The 23,995-nt window shown below is 41.6% G+C and overlaps 1 protein-coding gene across 12 annotated transcripts in view; it reads right to left on the bottom strand.

Moving 5' to 3' along the window:
- Positions 1-8,251: 8,251 nt before the first annotated feature.
- The window catches only part of LOC310888779 (rapamycin-insensitive companion of mTOR-like), a 215,487-nt gene continuing 199,743 nt past the window's right edge, over positions 8,252-23,995 (bottom strand). For 10 of the 12 annotated variants that reach the window (XM_083815835.1, XM_083815840.1, XM_083815845.1 and 7 more), the window contains 5 exons: positions 16,039-16,269; positions 12,269-12,421; positions 10,127-10,250; positions 9,044-9,182; positions 8,252-8,874 (listed from right to left, as the gene is read on the bottom strand). In XM_083815835.1, coding sequence (XP_083671961.1) covers positions 8,800-8,874; positions 9,044-9,182; positions 10,127-10,250; positions 12,269-12,421; positions 16,039-16,269 — 722 coding nt within the window. In that variant the 3' untranslated portion in view covers positions 8,252-8,799. Of the gene's footprint in view, positions 8,875-9,043; positions 9,183-10,126; positions 10,251-12,268; positions 12,422-16,038; positions 16,958-23,995 lie in introns of those variants that run through there. The other 2 variants (XM_083815844.1, XM_083815838.1) reach the window with 2 other exon arrangements.

Raw genomic sequence — 23,995 nt, 5'->3', positions numbered from 1 at the left:
ACAAGCTGGCTGATACAAGGCAAGAAGGCAGTGGCCAGGGTAGAGGGGGAGAGAGAGCTTCTTCATTTTCAGGGCCTGCATGTAGTAACCTGAACTGTTTGTGAAAAACATAGCCTACAGCTGTGTTTTCCAACCAGAAGTAAAAATACTGAGATTTTTGTGTCAGCATAAATCCTAGGAGAGCAAAACACTGCTAGTGTCTATCTTGATATAGTCTATCTATACTGGAGGTACAGAGTTTATGTCAACGCTGTCTCACTGTAAAACTGCCATCTTTGGGTATCTGCGAGGAAACCTAAAACAAATAGTTAGAGATTACTACTGATTTAGCTTTTGGAAATTTACACTTATAATTAAGAAGCCAACATGAGGGCAAAATAAAGGAATCTAATAATATTTCAGTGTTGGTCATCAATATCCAAAGACATATAGCTCTATCCCAGCCAAAATATCTTTCAAACACAGACCACACAAATTCACTGCTGAGTTAGTGGCCTGTATCCCACACGAACTTGATGGTATTTTTTTATTCCAGAAACTCAGGCTGTATTGACTTTAAACAGGTGAGAAGTTGAAAACAAAATTTTCAAGTATTTTTCTTTCACAGTAAACATGCTGTACTGACTAGCCCTGCTAGTGATAGTTCCTTCATTAGTAGCAGCTCTATGCCTCTGGAAGATGAAGTGGTAAATTATAATGCATTTTCTTCTTGTAGCCAGAGAATGCAACTAGTGTGATTCACAAACCACAGCTAAAGCTTGTTGCTTCCAGCCTGTTGTAAGGGCTCATTCAGTTTTTCCTTTAACTGTCCAACTGTGTGGGTGTTGTATTTGGCTTGCAGCATTTCTGAGACACTCATAATTTCCAGCTGTTTCTGTACCCATCTATGTGTTGGATCTGCTGGTAGAATATGCTTTGATGAGAGAGCAAAAAAAAAAAATCATTTGTTTTGCTTTCTTATTTCCAGGGTGAAGGAGTGCTGCTGTCCTTTAATACCTCATCCTAACAAGAGAAAAGTGTTGTCATTCAAAGAGTCTAAGGTAAGATCACTGAAAAATCTAATATTTTTAAGTTTTCCATTCTTGATTAGTAAATATTTTCCTATGTTGACTACATTTAAAAATGAGTGACACTCATTATTCATAAACTAATATAACTTAATATCATCATTTAGTGGAAAAAATCTCCTTTTGATATTCAGGTGACGCTTCAGCTGCTTTGCTGCAGCCTGTAAACTGTATCTGCCTACCCCTCCTGCTGCATGTGTCCCTCATGCTGTCACCTACTGTAAGGCACAGGAGTGTGATCCACTTGAAGGTCCTTGGGAGGATGCAGGGGGCTCTGCCAGGCACTGACACATCTGGTGGGGAAGAAAGGATTGGCAAAAGGCCTTCAGCTTCTCCTGTAGCCCCTTTGAACCAAGAGCTGCTACCTCAATGCCATGTGCAAAGGGGTTGCAAAACTAGGAACACATCTCTCACCCCAGTACATGTAGGGGGCCACTTTTGGTTTTCACTGAACTCCAGTGGCAGAAGTCTGTAAAACTTGCACTCTATGCTTCTGCTTTCCCATTGCTGTTGTTTCACACTTGAAAACTACACAGCTAAAAACCCTAGCAAAGTCTTTAAAACTGAGGGACATAGAATCATCTAGGTCAGAAAAGACCTTCAAGAACAAGTCCAACCTTCAACCTGACCTACCGAGTCCTATCACTAAACTGTTCCTTAGTGTCATGTCCACACGTCTCTTGAATACCTCCAGGGATGGGGACTCCACCACTTCCCTGGGCAGCCTCTTCCAATGACGTTTCCTTCTGTATCAGAAATACTCTGACAAAATCCAGCTTCCATCAAACATTTTGTACATTTTCCAATAAATTCTGTTCATTTATATGAAAAAGCCAAACTCAGATTTATAAGGCACTTTTAGAAGTGCTTGAAATAACCACTCCTTTTCCTTTACTATGGATTTTTTTTCACTGAGTAGTTTGTTTGTTTTGTGCTTCCAATGTAGATTGGGTCTGAGAAAGTACTAAAAATAAGCAACTGCATTCCTGACACCCTAGCAGTGCATAAGGCCAAAGCCCAGAAATTACATCCATGGAGTCTGACATCTTCATCAGAACATATGATTGATGTTCACAGTTATTCCTGGGTTTACCTTAATGAAAATGAAGAGAGAGACTTTACATCCACACTGTCCTGGTTTCGACTAGGATAGAGGTAATTTTCCTCCTAGTAGCTGGTAGGGTGCTATGTTTTGGATTAGGATGAGAAGAGCGCTGATAACATGCTGATGTTTTAATTGTTGCAGAGCAGTGCTTACACCAAGCCAAGGACTTGTCAGCTTCTCGCTCTGTCCTGCCAGCGAGCAGGCTGGGGGTGCAGCAGGAGCTGGGAGGGGACAGACCCAGGACAGCTGACCCAAACTGGCCAAAGGGGTATTCCATACCATCTGACGTCATGCTGAACAATATATAGGGGTGGCTGGCCGGGGTGGGGGGGCCGGCTGCTCGGGGATAGGCTGGGCATCGGTCAGCGGGTGGTGAGCAATTGCATTGTGCATCACTTGTTTTGTACACATTATTATTAGTAGTACTACTTTATTATTTTCCTTTCTTTTCTGTCCTAATAAACTGTCTCTATCTCAACCCACAGGCTTTCATTTCATTCTAACTCTCCTCCATCCCAGAGAGGGAGGGGGGAGGGTGAGCAAACAGCTGTGTGGTGCTGAGCTGCTGGCTGGGTTAAACCACAACACACAGCTACACCTCAGACTCCTACTTGGCTTGAAAATTTTGCTTATTCTTCTCATCTTGCAGTTGACTCTGACCCCTATCAAATACCAGAGACGCTCAAAACCAGCAAGCCAGAACTGTCAGCAGTGCTGTACCAGCCACAGTACTACCTCAGAATTTTGAATGAAGATGCTGCCTCATCACCCAGAGAAGCAGCTGTCAGGAAGACCAATTTGAGATATATTTCACAAACAGAAATGCACTGCAGTGGGAGGAGGCATTGATGTACCCTCTTTGATCGAGTCTGTCCAGCGTTTGGGTTACAAAAATACAAATAAAGTTCTGAAAACATGACAATTTTGCTTTTTGACAAAGGCTTTCACAGGCCCAAATGCCCTACTTCTATTAACTGTGCAAAGCTGTTGGTTTAGGGCTAGTTCAATAATACTGAGTTTTGCACTGGAATTATGCGTGCTATAGTTTGATTGGCATTATGTAAGATTTGCAAGCCGATGGTTTGTGGCCTGTAATATGCAGAGGGAACATTTTTTTTTCAACAGGACAGCTGTTTTCAGAGGTGTTACCAAGGCACTCTCTTTTTTGTGCACAAAACCTTTTTTGGCATGAACCTTCGCACGCACTTAGCAAACTTCAGACAACTAGGTAAGTAGACACAGTAGTCAGATGCATAGGTATATTAATCCCCTTTGTGAAGAACATCGTATTCAGGTTCTGTATCAGCTAGATCTTCCAATGATACATTTGCAAGTAAAAAAAAAAAGTCTTCCTCCAGCTAGTGATGAAAGGTGTACTAGCTGTGATTTCAAACATCACCAAGGCATTCCATTTGACACTTTTAGACTTTTTATTTTGCAGCCTTTGCAGAACCATGAATTGAGCACCGTAGATTTGTTATGACACCCAAAAGCCATACAGTAGGCTGAAGTGAACTTGGTCTTCCATTTTGATTTTTAAAAATTGTACATTTGTAATGAAGACAAATAGATATCATCGTATCTGAAAGACCATCATTTCAAAAAGGCCTATTTATAAAAGGCTTGAAAAGTATCCTAAATCAAGAGTTACATGTCTAAGACATTCTGATACAGAACTCAGACAAAAAGTCAGATTATCCCATGAACCACATTTTAAATTTCAACATAGTGCAGGTTCTTCTTCCTGCCAGAGGGGGTGGCTCTAACAAGGCATGATTTCCTACTTCTGAGCTGCTGTTGCTGGGGCTTGGTTGCAGTAGTTTAGCGCAGGGAGAAAGTGGAAGGGATGGTGTGGGTGTCGATGATGCAGCCAGTGCTGCCTTCTTGATGGTGGGGTGAGACACGTTGGCCTGTAAGGAGTCCCCATCTCAGCTCTGGCAGAGGTGTCTCCCCTTGTTTTTTTTCCTGGGGAGATCCTGCACTGAAGACGTTTTATAATCTGGAAGCAAGGAAACAGTTTACCAGGTAGGGTTCTGCTTAGCTACAAAGAGATGTTAGCTCCTCTTTAACTATAAAACTTTCTGCTTGCTGGTCCTAATGGCTATGGTTTCGTGAAACTGGCTGTGCTTAAAAATACAGGAACAGAGTATTCCAAGAAGAAAAAGGCCTATGTGCAAGTTAAAATATACAGTCAGGGCACTAGAACTAAAGATTAGAAAAAATATTTCTGGCATGGGGGGTGGGGTGGAGAGGCATGTATTTTTTTATTATTATTTAAAAACAATTACATTAATAATGGTTGAATGAGTTCAGAACTGTTTATTTCTTGTTCCATTTTTTGTTTATAATTCAACTTACACATCTGTTGTTGAAATGCTAACACAAGTTCAAACATCACATAATGGAAAATGACATTCTCAGCATTGGTACTCTACATTTTTAAAGTAAAAGTGGTATACAAACTATTAATGAGTTTGCTTCTATTTTTACAAGACATCTTACAAAGCATTAATGCAAAATATACTTTTGACAAAAAATTTTTATTTGGAAAGATTCAGGTTGTTCTAGTTAATTAGTAATTTACAAATATAAATAAATTTCCAACCCATTTCTAGTGCTGAGAGGCACATATGAGACCAGAACAACTATAAGAAGTTTAAGTACATTTCATTAACAATGCATCCCTTTGATAAGATTATGCTTCGTGAGGTTTTTAATGCCCTTAGACATGAACTGTACACGCTATATATAAAAAAGCAAAAAAAAAAAAATCAAGGTAGGCAATACCATTTTGGGACAAGCCTCTGTATAAATTATACACAGCTCAATGCAGTATTTTTATGGAAAATATATAAATACTTCTGTTTCTATGTTACAGGTATACAATATAAATCAGATTTCAAAGTCTGTTCAGTGACCTACAAACACTAGAACCTCCAAATATGTAGCACTATTACTAAATAAAAAAAGACAACTTAGAACAGGAAGAATAAGTCTTGAGATTTTCCTTGATCCCTTCCCTCTTCAGAATGATTAATTTACATCGTCTCTTGTAATGCAGTTTGAGGGATGCTGACAGCCCAGTTTTGGAACAATTTTTCAAGTAAATCTATGAAATATCTGCCTTCAGCCCCTAAGACATTGCATCTTGTGTTGAAAACCTATTCCGTAGCAAAATGGCATGTTACACTTTTAGGCATGAATTACATTTCTCAAATTAAATAGCTAATTTTATAAAGTAATTCAAGCAAAATGTGCAATTTTTGCATACTGTGACACCGCTATCCATGTTCCAAAAATTGTCCAGAGAAAATCCACGTCCTTCACTGAACATACAAATCTGTTTGAAAATAACTATCTAGGGAACCAGAATTGAGTTAAACAAACAAAAAACCAACAAGGAAAACAGGGGCTTCTAGCAACATGCAAAGATGGTTTCTAGCATGTTCCCAAATATCTTTTACAGTTTGCTGATTTTACTCTCACCTAATATAAATCTTTATTAAGCACATGCTAGTAGAAGTGTAACAATAATAATAATACTAATTAAAAAAAAAAAAAGTTAGAGGACCTGCTTTCAACAGGCTCCACAGAGAAGCACCAAGCAACAGAAATTCTGTACAGCCCTGCCAGAGGTGAGCAGAAAGCTTGGAAGTACTCCAAAGCCTGGCAAGAATTCCTCCACTGAGACTCCCCTGCTTGAGCTCACACTCACTCCAAAGGTAACACAAGTGTCCTGAAGTCCAAAAATCCAAATACCAAGACCAGAACATAGACTAAGAAGCAGCAACAACTCTTTCATCTCTGAAAAGTGGAGAGAAACAGCACCTCCAAGGAAAAAAAATCAGAACCCTTTAGTTAGATCTTTGCCCTTTAGAAAGGGCTTGCCCTTTCCACTGACTGTAAAAGGAGACCAAGAAAGTGAGCCAGATAATTTAGTGGCTGAATTCCACTGGTTTCATGGCCAGGCTCTCCTTCCCACAGGGGCTTTCACCTCAGACATGAATATTTTCTATGTTATCACGTTTAACCAATCAGGAGTTTTCTTTGCCACAGCAAACTAAATTTGTATATAGTGTCCAATGAGTCCTATCTGCTTTACCATTTGTTCGACTGTATGACAAACCACTAGGGTTAGAAAAAATATGAAGTGGGTGGTCTGTCAGCTTCCCTTCCTACCCTTTCTAGGAAAAGTGGAAGGATCCTTTATTAAGTTTAATATATCCACAATTTTTACTTACCAAAGTTTTCTTTTGAAGTTTTATCATGAAGCAAATAAAGCCCCAAAATAAGAAGTTTAAAAAGGATATTTTAGAAAAGAAATTGATAGAATTAGAAATTCACAGTTTATAACTAGGCCAATATCAAATTCCTTCAATAACAGTATCCCCTCATTTGCCAATTAAAATGAAACATTGTGACCTTAATGTAAATTAATTCTAAAAATGTGTTATGTACAGTACAGACTTTACATTCTTTATGTGTACTTGTTGAACTCTGACACTAATATACTTTTAGAAAAAAAATCATATTTTAACTGAATTTGCTATAATAATTTGCACATCAAGTTTCAGTTGTCATGGATCCCCACACAAGCTAGTATTTTAGAAAACATAAGATGGAGAATCTTTCAAAAGTATATTGACATTGATTTTGCTTGCCTTTTTATAATGAGGCCTTCCTATTACATTTTCTACTTTAAGTGCTATGTATTAAACTGGTAACAAATGAACAAGGGTGTTTTATTTAAATACAGGTGATAAAAACTTGTTTATTTTGCTTTAACTGCAGAAAAATAACATGGAGTTGTTTGATGTAACCCTATCTAGTTATTAAAACAAGTCTCTTATACTATAGCCTAACTGAGGTAGTATTTGAAGCTACTATGTAAGATATGCCAGCCCCATTTTTGAGAAAACTACATTATTTCCTTTGGAGTTTATACCACTATTTGGTCTACTGTGATTGACATTTTGGTTTTACAGAAGCATTTATTTCTTATGACCAGAGAAGTCCAATAGTTACTGGTGTGGTACGTTTTCAGAACATTTCAACATGTCTTGACACATAGATATATTATTTGTGTCACTGACCAGTTTCTTTTTGCTCCTTCTTTCAGTGGGAACTCATGAAAAGACAATCACTTATCTTGACTTAAGTATTACTCTGACAATTATAAAAAATGGTAAAAGTGAATGGATAAAAAACCATTCTACTTAGTACAGTCCAGCTGAATTATTCACCTATATCAAAATCAAAGGGTAACCCCTTCTATTACAGGCATTCTAACAAAGGTGGCCATGCTACTGTATATATAAATTTGCATATATTTATATTACCTTTGTATAAAGGCTTCTGAATCTTCAGATGCATGATAAAAGTGATGGGGACCCTTACTTTTTTCCATTAAGCTTGTACTCAGTACTTAAGAAACCTCACTAGTAATGTGATAGAGGCAACCATTTTACTTATTAACAGTCACTGTATCATGTAACTTTTGCAACAAGTCTCAAATACCAATATAAAATTATAAGTTCTTCTGCTTCAAAATTTGGTAATTAAGGCTTTTCACTACAATTATTAGTACTATCTCATGCTTGAGCACTCATCCACTTAAAATTCAATCAAACCTTTGTTTTTATAAAAGGCTGTTTCCATGGAACTTTGAAAATTGCTCATATTATATCTTCTCACAAAAGCAGTAATGATTAAATGTCTTCGAGTTTATTTTATACATTAATTTATCTAATACAAAACATGCTTGTTAAAGGTTTTTAGTTAAGAATAAGACCAACATTCATACTATATGAGCATGTGCGTAGAAACTGCAAACATGCATATCATTCTGGGAAAAGAATTTGATTTCGGCATTTTAAGTATAAATTATTTGTTATTTTAAAATCAAACTGTAGTAAAAAATCCTTAACTGGTTCAGATAAGATATGTATACGTAAATGTAATGAAATTGATGAGTCTGCTAATAAAATGACTTACAACTATAATATAATATTAAAATAACTTTAAGGAAACCTCAGATTCACAGAGGCTTGTTTTTCTGTCTGAAGTTACAAGCCCCCCCCCCCCCCCCCCAAAGTAGTGTTATAAACAGTACAAAAAACAACAGAGAAGGGCTAACATTAATCCCCTGGTTTCCACGATCACAGTACAGCTTCCATTTGCTAGCAACTGAATGCACCCTCATCTCACCGGCTCCTGGTATCCAGGAGTTAAAAGCAAAAAAAGCAAGGCATCATTCTGCTTCTCTGGAACAGAATTAGAAGTCAATCATAAAAAAATTCTCCACCTGTTGTCCTTTTATTTTTATTATTACTTTTTTAATTTATGGTAAAAAAAAACAACAAAATTAAAACTTGTAGAGGTGCTTGGCTCTTGCATATATTGGTAATTACTTTTATTAAAACTATGGTAATGTTTAATAACTCCCCAAAGGGCTCAAAAGACTGAAAAGACTGGGGCAGTAATTGGTTGAGGAAGAAAAAGTTTTCAGTTCACTCTTCAGGTACCAGTAGCTTCTGGAATGGTCTCCAAACTTTATTATCCAGTCAATTGGAAGTTGTCTGAGGATTTCAGAAAGTCTTTATGTAAATGCACTGTGTGAGACAGAGGTCAGGATTCAGCTGATGTATCAATTACTGATTGTGTTGTTGGTGTTGCTAAAATAGCCTCTGCTTCTTCATGCATCTAAAAGAAAAAGACAGATGAAGCATTAATGTTCTTAGAGATATTAGGAGAATGACATCATAAAATGGTTCTTTAATACATGCCTGAAAGCATTTATTATTCAGAACATAAAACCTGCACCCAGCTGGCACATTTTGGTGCATTCAAAGCATCTGATCCCTCCACTTACTTGTAAGAACTGCACATCTTGAAATAGCTCCTGAATGAACCTTCGAGATGGAAGTCGAAATGTACAATGTGCTAACAAGTAGGACACCTCAGAGTAAAGGCATATGTCATCAAATGCTTGGGGATACTTCTCCTTAATTCTGATCAACAGGAAAAACAGAATTTTAAAACTCCTGAACAGATTTCCATCATATTTTTAAAAAAAATGTTCAATTAAGTTTTGATCGTCATCATTAAAAAAGTATAACTTTGCCTTCAGTAATAGGCATTATAAATTCTGGATGTAATGAACTAAGAAAATCAGAACAGATAGCATTATTTTGCAACAAAATGGAAGAAATCTGTATTAATGAAATGAAACAGAATATATACTTTGAAAGTTATATTGAATATCTGAGATCACCTAGTCTTAAAATAGATGTTGAAAAAGAACAGTGTATCAAAGAAGAGGCATCCACATATACAGCCATACTAAAAAATAAATATGGAAAAGATAACTTAATACCTGTTAGCATTTTATAAATAAAATGAGTATTACTGAATTTTCTTTTAGAAGTTGTATGACAGTTTTCAACATCATTATAATAAAAATGGTAGGTTTCTGGACTAATGTTTAGTCCCTAGATTTATATTCCTATATTTTTAACATGAGTTTTGTCTATAAATTAACGCCAGTAGTTGTACACTTGCTTAAAGCAGATTTGTGTTTCTCAAGAAGTTACTTTCAGATTGTTATTCTGGTTATCTGACATATCTTATTTGGCACAAATAAACATAAAAGGATTATAATTTCTTTTTTAAAGATGCAGGACATACCAAGTATGCAATGAAACATCATTACAGTTAAACTATTGATTGGGAAAAAATGGAGAAGAGTAAGACATTAATGATAGAGCAAACAATATTAGAAGGAAAATTCTTTGTTTAGCTTTTACATTGTGTTCAACTACCCCCAGTAATCCAAAATAATATCTGCTTGACAGTATTTTGAGAAGTCAGAAATAAGGTGAACCACTGTCTCAGAGTACTTAGAGAATACATATAACTAAATGTTGCTAAAACATCAGAAACACATTTAACTTACGTCAGGAGTCCAGTTTCATGGCCCTTAGTTCCTACTGAACTACTCAAATTGATTACTAAACGTAAGACTTCTTTCCGCAGAAGTATTCTGCACACTGGTATATCGTCTGGGATTGATTTTACTCCTGGAAAAACAAATTCAACAGTATGAAGTTTAAGCAGGAAGTCTTTGATTGTGCTAATCTTATGCCACATGAGTCTGCTTTGGTATTTTATACATACACACATGTACACACATGGATTTACATATATATTATGCAACGCCTTTGATATGGTCCCTCACCACATTCTTCTCTCTAAATTGGAGAGGTATGGATTTGAAGGATGGACTGTTAGGTGGATAAAGAATTGGTTGGCTGGTCGCAGCCAAAGGGTTGTGGTCAGCAGTTCTATGTCTGGGTGGAGGCCGGTCACAAGCGGTGTCCCTCAGGGGTCGGTCTTAAGACTGGTGCTCTTTAACATCTTTATCAATGACATAGACAGAATTGAGTGCACCCTCAGCAAGTTTGCAGATGACACCAAGCTGAGCGGTGCAGTCGATACAATAGAGGGAAGGGATGCCATCCAGAGGGACCTCGACAGGCTGAGAAGTGGGCCCATGAAAACCTAATGAGGTTTAACAAGGCCGAGTGCAAATAGGAGGCTGGAAGTACACTTTAACCCAGCAACTGGGCACCATTCCATGACCATCTACACTGGTCAAGGGCCCTCATACTACCTGACCCTCAAGGAAGAATGGTGGGCACTTTGAGAGCAAAGGCTGAGGCTCTGGCTGGGGGGAAGGGGGTCATCATCTTACCCCAGTGGCAGCCAATGCCTCCACTCAGATGGAGCTGCTGCAAAGGTTTCCCCATCCCACCAGGCAGTAGGAGGGGACCTAGGACATGGCGGGGAATGGAAGCATGTTTCTGCTCAGGTGGTAGGCAAGCCTCCTCCCTGCCTACCTCACCTTCCCGGGTACATTGGGGGTCCTGCTGGACAAGAAGCTGTACATGAGCCAGCAGTGTGTGCTTGCAGCCTGGAAGGCCAACTATGTCCTGGGCGGCATTAACAAAGGGGTGGCCAGCAGGGAGAGGGAGGTGATTGTCCCCCTCTACTCTGCTCTTGTGAGACCCCACCTGGAATACTGCGTGCAGGCCTGGGGCCCCCAGCACAAGAAGGATGTGGAGCTCTTGGAACGGGTCCAGAGGGGGGCCACTAAGATGATCAGAGGGCTGGAGCACCTCTCCTATGCAGAAAGGTTGAGGGAACTGGGCTTGTTTAGCTTGGAGAAGAGAAGGCTCTGGGGAGACCTCGTTGCGGCCTTCCAGTACTTGAAGGAAGAGTATAAACAGGAGGGGGAACACTTGTTTACATGTGTTGGTAGTGATAGGACAAGGGGGAATGGTTTTAAACTAAGACAGGGGAGATTTAGGTTGGAAATTAGGAGGAAGTTTTTCACTCAGAGGGTGGTGAGGCACTGGAACAAGTTGCCCAAAGAGGTTGTGGATGCCCCATCCTGGGAGGCATTCAAAGCCAGGCTGGATGTGGCTCTGGGCAGCCTGCTCTAGTGGTTGGCAACCCTGCCCAGAGCAGGGGGGGTTGAAACTAGATGATCTTTAAGGTCTTTTTCAACCCAGGCCATTCTATGATTCTATGATATTCTGAACTACCAATAAATATTCCCATTAAAAAATGAAAAATATTATTTTAATGAATTTTAACATGGATTTAAAAAAAAAAAAGATAAACTAGCATTTCATAAATTCTGTAAGACGTTTGGTAAAACTGAAGACTGAACACTGAGATTCAGTTACAGCACTGTCTTTATCACTAAAGCACATTGCTGGGTGAGATATTACCTTCTCTGCATCAGATGCTAGAAGTTAGCAACCAGCTACTCCATAAGAAATTATGATAATTGAAAATAGAAAACAAGTCTAAAAATAAAATGTCTTTCTTCACAGAAATTCAGTACTTTTTTTTAAAGGATTTTTTTTTAACATAACAACACTATAGAGAAAAAAAAACAAAAATCAATTTGATTGCAATGCAAGATAAAGAGCTGTTTACCTGTAAAATGTGGTACAGCAAAAGCAGAATAAATACAGAAAAAAATACTTAAGATTTATAGCACCTAATACTATAAGGCTTTCAAACTTACCTAGTACAATCTCTGTACTCTTGGTACTGCTAACTGAACCTTGGGATAATGCGTCACTACAGCCAGAAATTCCAGAAAATTTGGACGAATGCACATCTAAGTGATCGTGTATGGTCTGACCACACCAGTCAGTACATGGAATGTCTGAAAAATCTGACAGAAACAAGATGTTGCATCTTTGTTATTCACAATTTTCCTCACCTGAAATGCTCTTCTTATCTTTTAAAGATGTTAAGTATGCGATTCCTGGTATTGGGTTTATGTGACAAGGGTTTGGTAGCAAGGGGGGCTGCAGGGGCGGCCTCTGTGAGAAGAACCCAGAGGCTGTCCTATGTTAGATAAAGGCCAGTTTCAGCCAGCTCCAAAGGCACCCGCCATTGGCCAGAGCTAAGCCAGTAAGTGACACTGGCTGTGCCTCTGTGACAGCATATTTGACAGCATATTTAAGAAATTCAAAAAAAACCTGCTGTGCAACAGCAGCTGGGGGAGGGAGAAGTGAGAAACAGCCTTGCAGACACCAAGGTCAGTGAAGAAGGAGGGGGAGGAGGTGCTCCAGGCACAGGAGCAGAAGTCCCCTGCAGCCTGTGGAGAGGCCCATGGTGGAGCAGGTTGTCCCCTCGCAGCCCATGGTGTACCACGGTGAAGCAGATCTCCAACACTGCAGCCTGTGGAGGAGCCCACGGTGGAGCACGTGGATCTGGCCTGAAGGAGGCTGCAGACCATGGAGAGCCTCCACAGGAACAGTCTCTGGGCCAGACCTGTAGCCCATGGAGAACAGCCCATGCAGGAGCAGGTGATCTGGCAGGAGCTGCTGCCCATGGGGGACCCATGTTGGAGCAGTTTGCTCCTGTCAGATGGACCCTGTGGTACGGACCCATATTGAAGCAGTTCTTGAAGAGCTGCTGTCTGTGGGAAGCCCATGCAGGATCAGTTCGGGAAGGACGGCATCCTGTGGGAGGGACCCCATGTTGAAACAGAGGAAGAGAGTGACTGTGAAGGACCGGTGGAGATGAAGTGCTATAGACTGACCACAACCCCCATTCCCTGTTTCCCTGCACCATTCGGGGGAAGGAGGAGGTAGAAGAGGGTGGATGGGGGGGGGGGGGGGGGAGGAAGGTGTCTTTAGTTTGCTTTAATTTCTCACTGCTCTAGTCTGTAAGTAATAGGTAATAAATTATATTAATCTCCTTATGTTGAGTCTGTTTTGCCTGTGACGATAATTGTTGAGTGACCTCCCTGTCTTTATCTCAATCCTTGAGCCCTTTCCATTGTATTTTCTCCCTCCTTTTCCTTTGAGGAGTGGAAATGAGAAAGTAGTTATGGTGACGTTCAGCTGCCCAGCAGGGTAAAACCACCACATACTCTGATGCACTAAGTATGGTAACTGTTAGCATATAAAAGAGCTGGAAACCAGATGTTGGATTTTGGAGAAATTATACTCAAAATATTTAAAAATCACTTTTTAAAAAATCTTAAAATACTTGAGTTAAAATAATCAACTCTTAAGCACTTGTTATATCCATGCTCTTTTTTATATAACATAAAGATGGCTTTTGTATTGCACAAGTTCTCTAGTTCATACAATTAACACAGGTCTTGTAGAATGGGCTTTGACTTCATCAACAGAAAAGTGTGACAAGTAAGGATTCTTTTGGTAAGTTTCACTATATATCCAAAATGTAAAAGGCTATGGAAAGAGATGAATATAAAACCCAAGCTTTTAACTGTTGTGCATTTAATGGAACCACTGAAAAAAATAGGTTTAAAGTATCTTCTGAAGATCATCTAGCTTAACTCCTTTCTCAAAGAAGGTCTCACTTCAAAATTAAATCATGTTACATTGTGAAAAGTTTTTCCCCTTATGTTCAACTAGAATTTCCATTACTATAGCATGTGTCCATAGCCTCCTGTCCTTTGGCTTTGTGCCTCTTCCAAGAACGTGTCTCTGCCTCTCCTGTAATCCCTGCTTACGGTATTTGAGAACTACAATTGGGATCTTATTTGCCATCTCTTCTTGATATTGAATTCAAGCTCAACACATTTTGTACATCAACCCCCTTGACAACAGTAGTCTTTATACGCTACTACCTGAATGCATATCATTGCTGTAAAATGATGAGGATTCCAACTAAGCAGAAATTTGGAATTTCCATTACCAGGCTACCTTTTTATTACATACATACATTGTAAAAAGGCATGCAACTGCGAGGTCTGCAGAGGAGATTAGGAAGAAAATAATTCTGAATCTGATCCGAATCTCAAAATATGAAGAAAGAAAACTAAATCTCAGAAATTACAGCTCAACTTCAGACTCCTCAATCAGATTTCATAGAATCATAGAATATCCCGAGTTGGAAGGGACCCATAAGGATCATCGAGTCCAACTCCTGGCTCCACAAAGGTCTACCCAAAAATTCAGACCATATGACTAAGTGCACAGTCCAAACACTTTTTAAACTCCAACAGGCTTGGTGCAGTGACTACTTCACTGGGGAGCCTGTTCCAGGGCGCGACCACCCTCTCAGTGAAGAACCTCTTCTCGATATCCAGCCTGAACCTCTCCTGTCGCAGCTTGACTCCATTCCCTCAGGTCCTATCACTCATCACCAGAGAAAATAGATTGACGCCTTCCCCTCCGCTCCTCCTCTTGAGGAAGCTGTAGACTGCGATGAGGTCTCCCCTCAGCCTCCTCTTCTCCAGGCTGAACAGGCCAAGTGACCTCAGCCGCTCCTCGTATGTCTTCCCCTCTAGGCCCTTCGCCATCTTTGTAGCCCTTCTCTGGACACTCTCCAATAGTTTCACGTCCTTTTTGTACTGTGGTGCCCAGAACTGCACACAGTACTCGAGGTGAGGCCGCACCAGCGCAGAGTAGAGCGGGACAATCACTTCCCTCGACTGACTTCATTTCCTTCATTTTGTTTTATCATAGAATGGCTCAGGTTGGAAGGGACCTTAAAGACCATCTAGTTCCAACCCCCCTGCCATAGGCAGGGATGCCACCCACTAGATCAGGTTGTCCAGGGCCTTGTCCAACCTGGTCTTGAACACCTCCAGGGATGGAGCATCCACTACTTCCCTGGGCAACCTGTTCCAGTGCCTCACCACCCTCTGAGTGAAGAATTTCCTCCATATATCTAATCTAACTCTCCCCTCTTTTAGTTTAAAACCATTCCCCCTTGGTCCTGTCATTATCTGACTGAGCAAAATGTTGCTCTCCATCTTTTTTATAAGCCCCCTTTAAGTACTGAAAAGCTATGATAAGGCCACCCTGGAGCCTTCTCTTCCGTAGGCTGAACAGTCCCAGCTCTCTCAGCCTTTCTTTGTAGGAGAGGTGCTCCAGCCCCTTGATCATCTTCGTGGACTTCCTCTGGACCCGTTCCAACAGATCAACAGCCTTCTTGTGCTGAAACAGCCTTCTTGTGCTTTATGGTAGAAACTTGCTTGGAAGTTAGACTTTTAATTGGTTTGACAGGAAGCCTAATTTCTCAGAACATTGATTTGTAAGTAAGGTTTCAAATTTTCTATTTTGATAAGCTTTTAGAAATATTTTAAAAACATGCAGGCATATTGTCAGACTAAGATCAATAAAAATAGAAAAGATGGAAATGACCATAGAAATACCATTGGTTGCATAATAAGCTTATTAATGAGAATTAATTTCAAGATCAATATTAAGAAAAAAAACACTACAGACTGATCAATTTTAGAGATGAATAAAATTCAGCATTCTCATTCAGTCTTTATCACACTTACCCACATGGAACACTAACCTGTACGACTACATGAAGAGTTCACTTTGTTGTTAGGCTGATAACCCAGAATTTGAATGCAGACACAATAAAGGCAGTTCTCATCTGTGTGCTCCTGTAGCCCATTATCCTCTGTATTTTCTAAAAATGGAGAGGTATCTGAATGGCTGGTATTCATTATTTCTGTGAGACTGATCTGCTGTTGGAGCATCTGAAAAGGACTTGTGACATCACTTGTACCTGATGGAAGACCTGTAGACAAGCAATCAGATACCAGAAAAAAACAAAACCACACAACCAATGATTAAAACAACATTCTAATTAAATTTCCTCTTCTACAGCTGGAGGGGGTGGGAAGATCTAGAAATGTCTAGTAACTTTGTTTTTAAGCATTTTTGAAGGCTTAAAATCCAAAGATCTGTTAGCATTCCAGAAATAAACATCACATTTTAGTCCCAGCTTATCACAGAATCACAGAATGGCCGAGGTTGGAAGGGACCTCTGCAGATCATCTAGTCCAACCCCCTTGCCCAGCAGGACTGTTGTCCGTAGGTTGTAGTCCCAAAGCTGGGAAAAAATAAGAAAACCTTGAACCTTATGTCTGCAGACGTAAGGGTTTGGCTAAGATCACAGGCCATCTTTATGACACCTCGGGAGAAACGAGGAATTTATAATCCTCTTGCAAATAGAAATACCTGGTTTCATACTTTGTGGAGGGCATTAATCCCCGCATTGGGAGTAATAGAACTTGAGAGAGCAATAGTAAATATTTCTGCAACTTTAGAAATCATAATCAATGCCACTACTGATGCTCTTGGTCGAATACAAACAGAAATAGAACAAGTATCCCAAATAGCCTTAGAAAACCGTCTTGCCTTAGATGGGCTACTTGCAGCCCAGGGAGGTGTTTGTGCTGTGATAAACCGCAGCTGCTGTGTGTCTATGTAAACGAGAAGAAGCAAATTCAAACAGACATTAACCAAATCTGGCAAGCATCTCACCTGTTTCACCAAATATCTCAGGATGCAGCCCTTGGTAGTGGACCAGATTTTTCCTGGCTGTGGTCATGGCTGCCAGATTTTGGATGGTTAAGACAACTGTTTTTAATTATTATAATAATTGTAGCAATAGTAGTGATATGTAGTTGTGTTCTGCAATGCATGCCTAGTTGTTTGAATTCATATAGTACTTTATTCAGCAAGCGCAAACCTCACCAGGTAACGTTAGTGAAACAAGATATAGATAACAGAATATTTCTTCAAATTAATAGAAATAGACAAGAACTATGCAGTGAGAACTATGAAGCCTAAAAGTGAGGTTCATAGTCTCAAAGGGGGGAAATTGTAGTCCCAAAGCTGGGAAAAAATAAGAAAACCTTGAAGAAAATTGGGAAGCCTGTAGCTCGTGTAGTCTTTCTATAGCTTGTGTAGTCTTTTAGCTGAAAGTAAGAGACAGGTAGCCTTGAGCTAGCAGAAGCAAGGAAGATAAGGGATAAAAGGTAAAAAACAAGAAGGAGAAAAACAGCTCCAGGCTGACCTATAGTAGCCTTTTGTTCATTAAGGGTCATTAACGTATTAAAAACCACACCCATCAAAATGCTAATGTATGCTAATTTGGGATTTGATGCCCCCCCCCCCGCTGGTCCTCTGTAATGCGCAAACTCAGTAGAGATATGTTAGATGAGCTGTAATAGCCAATCAAAAGTAGCCAAAGAGATAGTTTTCACAAGTTTGTTGTGTATAAATTACGGTGATTCGAGTCACAGGCTTTGCGAAAGATCACCAAGCACCTAACTCTGCAGAGTTATATAATTAATTATTTAATTAAAAGACCTTCGTGTGGATTCCGACTGTACTTATTGGTGTGGCGCACCGGGCACGAACCTACGGACAACAGGATCCCCTAGAGCACATTGCGCAGGATGGCATCCAGGCGGGTTTTGAATATCTCCAGAGAAGGAGACTCCACAACCTCTCTGGGCAACCTGTTCCAGTGCTCTGTCACCCTCACACTAAAGAAATGCCCTCTCATATTCAGCCGGAACTTCCTGTGCTTCAGTTTGTACCTGTTGCCTCTCGTCCTGTTGTTGGGCACAACTGAAAAGAGACCAGCTCCATCCTCTTGACACCCTCCCCTCAAATATTTACACACATTCATGAGGTCTCCCCTCAGTCTTCTCTTTCCCAGGCTAAACAAGCCCAGTTCTCTCAGCCTGACCTCGTACAACAGGTGCTCCAGTCCCCTGATCATCTTCGTAGTCCTCCTCTGGACTCGCTTCAGGAGCTCCATGTCCGTCTTGTACCGGGGAGCCCAGAACTGGACACAGTACTCCAGGTGTGGCCTCACCAGGGCTGAGTAGAGGGGGAGGATCACCTCCCTTGACCTGCTGGCAACACTCTTCCAAATGCAGCCCAGGATACCGTTGGCCTTCTTGGCCACAAGGGCACATTGCTGACTCATGGTCAGCTTGCTGTCCACTAGGACTCCCAGGTCTCTCTCTGCAGAGCTGCACTCCAGCAGGGCAGCCCTCAGCCTGTACTGGTGCTTGGGGTTATTCCTCCCTAGGTGCAGGACCCTGCACTTGCCCTTGTTGAACTTCATGAGGTTCCTCTCGGCCCAACCCTCCAGCCTGTCCAGGTCCCTCTGAATGGCAGCACAGCCCTCTGGGGTATCAGCCACTCCTCCCAGCTTTGTGTCATCAGTAAACTTGATGAGGGTGCACTCCATTCCATACATACATATATATATAGAGAGAGAGAGCTGGCTGACGTCATCGCAGGACCTCTCTCAGTTATTTTTCAACGGTCCTGGGAGTCTGGAGAGGTCCCAAGGCTCCCCAGGGAAGCAGTCACTGCACCAAGCCTGTAGGAGTTTAAGAAGCATTTGAACTGTGCACTTAGTCACATGGTCTGAATTTTTGGGTAGACCTCTGTGGTGCCAAGAGTTGGACTCGATGATCCTTAAGGGTCCCTTCCAACTCGGGATATTCTATGATTCTATGATTCTATCCTACTGGACAAAATATCCAGCATATAGCTAAACAAAAACATCATACGATGCATAAGCAATTGGCTGACAGGCAGGGCTCAAAGGGTTGTGGTAAATGGGGCCACATCAGGCTGGTGGACGGTCACCAGTAGGGTCCCCCAAGGCTCCTATTTAGGGCCAGTCCTCTACAATGTTTTCAATGTTTTATAAACAATTTGGATGTAGGACTAGGAGGTGTTTTGAGCAAATTTGCTGATGACACTAAACTGGGAGGAGTTGTGGACTCTGTTGAGGGTGGAAAGGCCTTGCAGAATGATCTGGACAGATTGGAGAGCTCGGCAATCACCAACCACATGAAGTTTAATAAGAACAAGTGCCAGGTCCTGCACCTGGAAGGGGCAACCCTGGCTATACGTACAGCCTGGGGGACGAGACGCTGGAGAGCAGCCCCGCAGAGAGGGATCCAGGGGTTTTGGTTGATATCAGGTTGAATATGAGCCAGCAGTGTGCCCTGGCAGCCAGGAGGGCCAACCGTATCCTGGGGTGCATCAAGCACGGCATTGCTAGTCGGTCGAGGGAAGAGATTGTCCCGCTCTACTCTGCGCTGGTGGGGCCTCACCTCGAGTACTGTGTGCAGTTCTGGGCACCACAGTACAAAAAGGACGTAAAACCGTTGGAGAGTGTCCAAAGGAGGGGTCACGCGATCCTATCCTTTGCAACATCTTGTCATATATAATATATATATAAATATAGAGAATCATAGAATATCCCGAGTTGGAAGGGACCCACAAGGATCATCGAGTCCAACTCCTGGCTCCACACAGGTCTACCCAAAAATTCAGACCATATGACTAAGTGCACAGTCGAAACGCTTCTTAAAATCAGACAGGCTTGGTGCCTTGACTATGTCCCTGGGGAGCCTGTTCCAGTGCGCGACAACCCTCTCAGTGAAGAACCTCTTCTCGATATCCAGCCTGAACCTCCCCTGTCCCAGCTTGACACCATTCCCGCAGGTCCTATCACTGGTGACTAAAGAGACTAGATCGGCGCCTTCCCCTCCACTCCCCCTCGTGAGGAAGCTGTAGACCGCGATGAGGTCTCCCCTCAGCCTCCTCTTTTCCAGGCTGAACAGGCCAAGTGACCTCAGCCGCTCCTCATACATCTTCCCCTCTAGGCCCATTCACAATCTTTGTAGCCCTTCTCTGGATAGAATTCAACTTCTAAACACACTGTAAGAAGGTATGTGGTCAATTCTGACATCATGTCAACAACAGTAGCAGTAACACCCATGCAACACCAGTGTCATGAGTTTTCCTAGTATCAAACAATATTATCACAATATACGAAATGTATAAATCATAGAATCATAAATGACAGATGCAGAAATGAAAATAGAAACACGATTTAAAGATCAGTGACTTAGTGCCTGTAATAGCAAAAAAACAGACTCAAGAATGAAGAAACAAGCCTAAGATACTTTCGTGACATGTTCTTCCACGGTTGGAAAACACCAAGGAATAGAATTTTGAAATAGTGTTAAATTATACTGTATTGTGGTTTAACCCAGCAGACATCTAAACACCACACAGCCCTTGGCTCACTCACCCTGCTCCCCTCCCCCCCAAGAGTGGGATCAGGTAGGAAACTGAAAAGTGCAAGAACTTGTGGAGTGAGATAAAGACAGTTTAATAAGAAAGGAACAAATGAAAGAAAAGAACAAAACAACAAAAAAAGCATAAACAAAGCAAGTGATGCACAATGCAATTTCTCACCACCAGCTGACCGATACCTAGCCAGACCCTGAGCAGTGACTGGAAGACCCCTGGCAACACCCTCCACCTCCAACACACACACACACACACACACACACACACACACACACAATTTGGCAGTTTGGGTCAGCTGTCCTGGTTCTGTCTCCTCCAAGCACCCCCAGCCTCCTTGCTGGCAGGGCAGCATAAGAAGCTGAAAAGTCCTTGACTCAGTGTAAGCACTGCTCTGCAACAACTAAAACATCAGCATGTTATCAGCATTATTCTCATCCTAAATCCAAATCACAGCACCATACCAGCTACTAGGAAGAAAATTAATTCTACCTCAAACAAAATGAGGACAATATCCACCCCTTATTCTATACCATCTACATCATGCTTAGGTCTTACACTTTCAGTATATTCTCATTAATTACCGCCACCCTTCCCGGCCTTTGATATATACACACACATATCATTCCCTTACTCTATGGGCCATCGCTCTAAAATATCTGTTGACTTCATTTTAGCCCATGAGTTTAGGCTCCATCTGTCATAACAGTCCTACAGGGCAGAAGAGATGGTGAGTGGTGTTGGATTTTGCATGCTGAAGCCAATTCAGGTTCCATCATCACTGCACTTGTCCAGTTCTGTCAAAATTCATTTTTCATTTATCTGGGTGATTCTTACTGTAATAACATTGATATGGCATACAGCAACCATAGCAGTGATGGCATACAGCATTATATAGCAATTAACATCGTACAATTCAAATCATTGTCTATTCTCACCCGACATCAAATCTCCTTGAGGTACACATTGAACTTCCCCATCTTTCCACATTACCACCCACCAAGTACACCCAGGTCCTTGAGCAAAAGAACTCTGATGCATGGGTTTGCCTTTGCCTGAGGCAGTAATAACCCAGACCGTCTTCCCCAGCATGTTTTTTATGTACACTTACAGGGACTCTATCCCCTTCTACAGTACGTAAAAAGGTTTGATTGGGCAGGGCTATTGTACGTGGTACATGGTCCAGGTCACCGTAAATTGCCTCTAGTACACCTAATTCCCTCAGGTGGTGGAGACCTTTCTCCATGGTGGTCCACTTGCCTGGTTGACATACAAGATCTTCCTTGAAAGGATACCTTTCCGTCATGCCTGACAGGAGTCACCTCCAGAGGCTGAGGACTTGTGCCTTTTTTCCAATTACTTGTGCCCCTTTTTTGCCTCCTTTCTAGTAGGGCAGTATGAGTACTCCTTTCTAGTAGGGCAGTATGAGAAGCTGAAAAGTCCTTGACTTAATGTAAGCACTGCTCTGCAATGACTGACATCAGTGTGTTATCAGCATTATTCTCATCCTAAATCCAAAACAGTTGGATTGGAAAACAGTTTCCAAGGCAGCTATGCTAAAAGCCCACTGGTACCCTTTGGGTCCCTGAAGTAGTCTATGTCAAGGATGCATGGAGCCTCTGGGCAGCAGTCATGGGGTGCTTTTGCCACTCATTCCCAGTTAGACTCACTTTGGCCTCCAATACAGTTACTTGTTGTGATCCCCCTGTCACTCCAGAAATACAGATGGGTTCTGCCCCTTTATAGTTTTATGGCATTAGAGTACACTCTGCACCAGTGTCCACTAGAGCTGTATACTCCCGTGGGTCTGACGTGCCAGGCCATCAAGTGGCCATCAGTGCCCCACAGTCCAATAAACCCAGTTGTCCTTTTCCTCTCCCTGACTGGAGGAAGAGCTCCTCTAGTCCTGGTCATAGCATTCATTACTCACTTCTTGTAAATGAAAATCAGAAGTCCCTTTGTTAAGATCAACCCTTCTACTCTGTCTGTGGAACTCCCCACTGGAAACTGGAGCAGCTATTTTCTTGGTAGAACTCCCTTTTGTCATTGTTTTTCCTTTCAACTCACGTACCTCTGCCTCAAGGGTTGAGGTAGATTTCCCATCCCACTTCCTCCCCATGGTCATGCAGGTAAAACCACAGGGTGGTATGTTGTGCATGCACACTCTATTCTCTCTCTTTAGCAGAACTCATACTCCTAATAGCTGTGATACTTGTCTGTATAGATGGAGAAAAAGACATATTTTCTCTCTTCAAGCTTCTGAACCAGTTTCTCCACATCTGAGACGCAGGCTGGTAAGGAAGAATAGAGGCTTTCTTCATAGTGCCAGAGCATGCCAGCCAATGCATCCACCGTTTGTCCCTCTACGTTTTTCTAGGCCATTGCTGCCAATGAGTTGGCATACGATGATGGTGCACTCCGTACAGACTTCTGCCGCATGGGTCGCATGCACTTGACTTCATCTATATCTTTGGATACCTGTTTGTTGGCCAGGTCACCATAAATCACTTCCAGCACAGCTAATTCCCTCAGGTACTGGACACCGTTTTCCACTGTGGTCCTCTTGCCTGGGTGACATACATCTTCCTTGAAGGGATACCTTTCCTTCATGCTTCAAAGGAGTTGCCTCCAGAAGCTGAGGGCTTGTACCTCTTTTCCAATTGCTTTGTCAATGCCCCCTTCCCTAGAGAGGGATTCCAGCTGCTTGGCTTCCTTGCCCTCTAATTCCATGCTATTGGCCCCATTATCCCAGCATTGGAGCAGCCACATAATGCACTTGCCTGGATGATGGCTGAAATCCCTTTGCATATCTTGCAGTTCACTCAGGGATAGGGATTAGGCAGTTACTGTGTCATTTATGACTTCTGCTTCTTCCTCCTCCTGATCTCGTGATGGCCCTACTTTGGAGTAGCCTGCCTCATCCACTTCTTCCTCATTCCCTTTCCTAGTATAAGTTCCTTCTATTCCTGAATGAGCTGGCTTCCACTACCATTGTTTTTTCTTGATTATAGGGGCGACTGATATCAGCATGGGCTGGTTCTCTGGTTCAGCTGCAGTGTCTGTTGCAGGAGTTGGATCAGATCCAGAAGCATTCTCTTCTCCTTGAGGGTACTGAATACTGTTGACTCTTGTTTGATAGATGCAATCCGGACCCCAGCACAGTGCAGCAAGCTGTAAATCTCTGGCATTGCCAGGGTTGGGGCATACCTTTTTTAAAGATTCTTTTTTTTTTTTTATGATTTCATACTTGTTCAGGGGTGAAGTCAAAAACCATCAGAGGTGACAATCGTAACAGATACCTGCCAATGTCACCCCACACTCCCTTCTATCCATCACCATCCTGCCTTAGGGCAGATCTCTGGGTGGTATTCTTAAATAGTTGTTTA

Source organism: Anser anser, assembly GCF_964211835.1.
Source record: "Anser anser genome assembly, chromosome: W".
Classification (NCBI taxonomy): Eukaryota; Metazoa; Chordata; class Aves; order Anseriformes; family Anatidae; genus Anser; species Anser anser.
This window is presented reverse-complemented; position numbering and strand designations above follow the sequence as displayed.